General features: G+C 33.4%; 1 protein-coding gene across 1 annotated transcript; it reads left to right on the forward strand.

The window, feature by feature from the left end:
• Positions 1–545: 545 nt before the first annotated feature.
• On the forward strand, positions 546–3,827 carry LOC127880649 (testis-specific serine/threonine-protein kinase 1-like). Its single transcript, XM_052427969.1, has 2 exons — positions 546–1,005; positions 3,086–3,827. The coding sequence occupies exons 1-2, from the start codon at positions 573–575 to the stop codon at positions 3,445–3,447; spliced, it is 795 nt and encodes a 264-aa protein (XP_052283929.1). The 5' UTR covers positions 546–572; the 3' UTR covers positions 3,448–3,827.
• The last annotated feature ends 2,177 nt before the right edge of the window (positions 3,828–6,004 follow it).

The raw sequence follows: 6,004 nt of genomic DNA on the forward strand, positions 1-6,004 counted from the left end.
TAAAACGATGCGCTTTCCCATCATTCGTGGGAATATCACTTACCTCCCTATTGGTTGAATATCAAATCACATCGGTTTCTACCTTGGCAATTACTAGGTTGCGCGCATTCACACTTAACCATCTAGGACAATATACTTCTATACTATTCACCGGAAAATACAATGCTTGAATAAAAGTACGCATTTGCGAAGCAGTTTTATTATAATGTAACATATTGAACCTAAGTAAAGGACATATGTGTACGATCATAAATAACTGGCTTTTTGGTGTATTTAATTGACGTACAGATAGTGGGCAAAGAATTAAAGACATCACATTGATTCGCTTAAATACTCATATAACTGTTACTTTGATATTATTTCAATACATAAGGTCAATAAAACACAAATAGATTTTGTCTACTGATTGCATTGACAGTCATATTATATATTTAATAAATAGGTGAAAGTTGCTCACTTTCAAACTTGAACATAAATATATATAAAAACAATTGAGGATAATACGATGGGTAAGCACGATGGGATCAAGAAATATAATCGGAATCGGAATATGTAGTTACAGTGTTCTAGATATGATCAACTACGGAAGTTTCGGAGATATTTTCAAGATCAGCAAGAAACAAGACGAGAAGATATATGCAATGAAGCAGATGAAATACCGCGGAGACTTTCGAGATGACGCCTATATCATGAGTGAACTGTATTGTCTATCCCGCCTTAAGCATAGGAACATCATTTCCCTTCACGATATTGTGATTGATGTCATTGAAATTCATATCATAATGGAGTATGCCGCAAACGAAAACCTTCAGCGCTACTTGTTTTCCCACAAAAACATGTCACATGGACAAAAGTATGACATATTTGCCCAAGTACTTCATGGTGTTATGTATTGCCATTCCATGGAGATTGCACACCGCGATCTCACTCCAGTGAACATTCTTCTAACAGACGATGTAATGGTCAAGATTGCCGACTTCGGTCTCGCCGTAAAGTGTATTTCAGGTATTTTTTAAGCGTTGAGACATTTTAAATTCAGATTGAACATTTTAAGTTCATTACTCTCATCGTTTACTTTAAAAAAATCAGTGGCATGCATGCACACGTGTTTAAATCATTATAGATACACAAGCCTTAATTATCTTTCGTAGTTATATTTTTATAAGTGTTAGACCTACTTCTAATTTAGTCAGATTGTTCGCATGAAATAATTCGTTTGAATATACGTACTTTCGCAATTGTAAATGTGTATATATCCTTCCCGAAAGTTCACGGTCGCATTTAAGTGCGGTAGTCTGAATGGAATAAGATTTTTTAAACTTTGTAGGTTTTGTTATTATATTCATGTCCTTTTTTCGATTTCGGAATAAATACCGAGATGTGTAACTGTATGTAAATCCTTTTTTTTTGCATGCGTTCCTTTTGTATTCGCTTAACGGAAATGTAGTACAACTGTTTCCCGACTATGTTTGCCTAAATGGCATCAGTTAGATCGGGAACCAAATAAATGGAAACCAATAATAAATCGATCACACGTTACATCTACCTGGATGCGAAATCTTCGCATACAAAGACAATTTACTACATAAAAATACATTTTGTATATATTTTGTTCGGCGGAGCTGTATACGCCAGCTTTTCACCTTAGCCTGACCTTTGTAAGCGACGAAACAATCTGAATATAAAATTGCCCGCCGGTAGGCCTGAAACTTTTCGCAGTAGAAAACGTGCAATCTACAAACAGATTTTTCATTAACATTAATGTTATTCCATCGACCTTCTATTTTTGGGAAGTACAGGGTATGAAAAGGGATACTACAGTTCGTTTAGCAACGATGTTAACTGCGTATTCAGCATGAAACAATTTTTATCTATAATGATAATGTTTGAGAGATAGAGCAGTTTAAAACTAATTATCGACATCAGTACAGAGTATGTGTCTCTTTTTATTAAGAAGAATGTCAGTTTAGTTTGATAAGAAAGATACTCAAAGTTATTCGGCGATATTGTTATGGTATGTCAATCATAGATGTTAATGTGTTTTCAATAATTGCATGATAAGGACCAATTTTGATTAATTTAATTTAAACTATTTATCCATTTAGACCAATTTATTAAGCATGAGCACGATGATTCACGATTATATTAATAACGGAATAAAATAAGATTTTATTGTAACGCCGGCTGACCTATATGCTTTCATTTATTATAATTCTTTTTGTGTTTTCTATACTGTAAATATAGATATCTGAGAAATAATATCTAAAAAACGAAATAAACCACGAAATCTTGCGCAACACCCCGTTATTGATGTGCGTGTGATGCAGCTAAGAACTGCGCAGTAAAAAGGCATTCGCTATTTTTATCTCATTGATATAACTTTTGATTGTTCATGAACACCGACAACAATCACCGTCGTATTTCTTTTTAAAGATATTTCTTGTAAAATATACGTTTTCATATTTTAAAAAACATAAAAAGGTCTGATTTAAAAGAGTGATGTTTGACATCATAGGACTTGATTAGATTGTATATACACAGGTTCGCTTACATTCTTTTAAATGACTTGTTAAAATGGTTGATTTATTTGTTGTAATAAATTTAACATTAAAGCGCACAAAAGAAGCGAGAAAAATATATTTTGACTGGTACAATCACGCAACACAGCATGTTTAGTTTAGCTTAATTGTAAATAAAACCTTCGTTATAAAATAAAACCGTGTTTGATCTGCTGAATTCAAACAATCTTTCTACCCAATACAAATATTGTATTAAAATTGATTTTGGTTAGGATGTTCCCACTTTATATCGGTCAGTGATTTCAGATTGTCGAAATCAACATCTGTATGCAATTCCAAACTCTAAACTCGGTAAAAGTTTGTTTTTACAAATGACTTTTCCGATGCATTGAAAAAGGTGAGATAACATTTAAATAGGAGCTTTGTTATTCGTTTTTAATCGATGATGGTTAATGCAAATACCTGTCTTTTTGCTGTTTCCCGAGTTACACAGATAGTTTTTTATGCTAACTTAATTAACGACTCAATAATTGACTTGTTTACATTTGTATACATTTACTTCACAGACGCCGGATCGCTGTTGCTGTGTACAGATTATATCGGTACAGCGTCTTATCTTCCGCCACAAGTCCTGTCACAACAGCCATTCCTGCCTAAACCAGTGGACGTATGGAGCCTTGGCATTCTCCTTATCTTCATCATCTGTCTCGAGGTTCCATACAAAGGATTCCAAGATGACATTCTTGCTCAACAAAGAAAGGAATCGTGGGTAGACTTTATTGAAATAAAATCGCACGCGCTTGATTGCATAGTTCCCAAAGAAATCTTGTGTTTGCTTAGAGAGTGCCTCAGACTTGACGCGACAGAGAGAACAAGAATTGAGGAGATCGTTTGCAAATGGGACAAATTCAAGGCAACTGCGTTATAAAAATTGTGTGCATTGCTTCATAATAATGCAACAATTTCGCCTTTAATAGATTGTGGTATACATATTTATAGCAAATAAAGTATTACTAGGCGACTCGTATGTTTACTACATTCACAACGATGTTCTATTATTTGGTTACACAATTGCGTATTGGTTGGCCTAAGTTTCACTTTTGTTGACAGAGGGTTTTGATGCAAATGACATTGAGTGATATGTTTTTTAATTCATAGCGTATAGGGGTCTTAGACAAAATAAAAAAGACATGCTATTGAAGAAATAGTTTTTATTAATATAAAACATCTACTGTGTTTAATCTACCATGCCATTTGCTTTCATTGTCGGCGAGTAAGCCCGTTAATATCAACTATCAGAACATCTATATCAACATGATCACTAGTGTTATACATGTCTCGTGGAACATGCATGGTTATGTCAAACGCAGTTCATGAGATGGGCATTTATTATCCTGCAAAACGAAAAGGAAACACGGTATCGTCGCTATGCTTTTCCTAAATGTTTATTGTAATTATGGTTAACTGCTTTCAAGCGTTGCCGATGTAAGCTCGTATCAGTGTATGTATTGTAATGAGTGGTTATCTTTGTATACTATTTGACATAAAACTGGCTTTTACTTGCTTGACGGTCGAAAACATGCAGCTCGCTCAACACAATTTTACTTCTTCAATGAGAATGATCACATATCGGTCACTCGTGTATTGTTCTATACATTATCAATTAAATAATTATAATGTTGGCTTATACATTGAATGTGAATAAATAGAAGTAAAACGGTTGACAGATTATCTTTATATTGATAGTGGTACATGCATCTTGTATGTATCATCAATATTCAAATGCTATAATTAATTTCGGGAAAGGTCCATGTGTACCCTTGTTAATACCCTGTATAACAAATGCTCACTTTTGTACCACCAAGACTGTTCTTACTACTGTTTAAATAAACAGCATATTGTGTTCCGTTTCTGTCGGAAAAAAAAACGACACTAAATATCAAGGACAACAACTTAAGAATTGATATTTAATTAATAATAATTTACAATTTACGTATTATCTTAAGGCAAACTATTACCAAAACACAAACAGACAGCCGCATTCGGACAAACAAATAATATACGTAATGTGTTATACGTAATATTAATTATATAAATTCTTTTGCATTAGAGTACAGATCATTTTCTCATGTTTGGGGAAATATAAAACAAATTAAAAATTGATAAACTATGTATGAATTTAACGTTGTAATCTAATCGTTTACTGTTTTATCATACAGACTCAAAGACATCACCCGTATGTTGAAAATGTGTGTTTGTTTAAATACGAATTTTTGCCGTATGTAATTCGCCTTATATAATTAGGACACAACTGAAAACAACTATGAACAGAACATTACTTACAACAACTATAACGAGTTTAACACTGAAAACAACTGAAATTTCAACGATGACAACAACTATTGATAATGATAATGGTTGTATGCACTATGTACTATAAAATCTGTTATTCGTGTATGTGGTATCTAGACGCATCACCGTAATTTAAACATCTGAACGATGGGTAAACAACCATCCGTGAACTCTTGTGTTTACATCAACGCTGGTATTAATTATAATTTACACCATTAAAGCACGTCCGACCTCGGTCCATATCATATAATTAATTGGAAGTCCTCTCAGCCCATGCATTTCTAGACAGTATTCTGGCTCCTGTTGACTACCCGTTCATATCAGAAGGGTAATACGTGCATTAGAGCCTGACGAGTGCCAGCCAATGGCTATAACTAGTTTTGGTAACGGAAAGTCCACTTTAAATGTACCTGATGCTTCTTCGTGATATAGAGAAAATTCATGGTTCGGGTAGGGTATTTTTTTATTCATATCATAAAAAAAAGGATTTTAGCAACTTTTGTATGTTTTAAGAACCCGATCAAGAGGCAGTACAATAAAATCAATAATTGAGATTAATATATGGGTTGTTTTTATTTGATAACCTTTTAAATCCTAATTATTGGTAGATGACTGCGACATCAATGATGTTCTCACGTTACAATGTTTAAGTCCATGTGAACTTTGTGAAAAAATTACATTGTATATGGGGAAACTAGTGTTAACAACATCTTTGTGTTCACACACATTAAGAACAAATAATATTGTACTCCATTATACTGACGTTTTTTCATAGGAACAACGACAGCTAACAAACCCCCCACATTGTTTATAAACACTCATAATGCTAAAATTAATTAAATATATACATTGGAAAGTTATTATTTCTCAGCATATGTGATACTTCTAAATGTTGCATGGTTGTATGCTGAACTATACTGACGTGAACTTACTACATAATCATGCACGCATAGTTCGAAAAAGTGCAAGACTGGTATCTGGCTTATGGAATATGATATACATGTACTTACTTCACGCAGATGTGGGTAGTTATTTCTCTCAGTTGTAACTAGTCAAACTGGTTTAGACGTAATACGATTTAGGTAAAATATTTACGTACGTGCTTAACTTGCGTATTTTGTATTTTTGAATAC

Source organism: Dreissena polymorpha, chromosome 5 (genome assembly GCF_020536995.1).
Source record: "Dreissena polymorpha isolate Duluth1 chromosome 5, UMN_Dpol_1.0, whole genome shotgun sequence".
In the NCBI taxonomy this organism is placed as follows: Eukaryota; Metazoa; Mollusca; class Bivalvia; order Myida; family Dreissenidae; genus Dreissena; species Dreissena polymorpha.

Coding starts and splice junctions, on each gene's coding strand:
- LOC127880649 (XM_052427969.1), top strand. CDS start 573: ATGATCAACTACGGAAGTTTCGGAGATATTTTCAAGATCAGCAAGAAA. Junction 1,006..3,085: donor CGCCGTAAAGTGTATTTCAG/GTATTTTTTAAG, acceptor TTTACTTCACAG/ACGCCGGATCGCTGTTGCTG.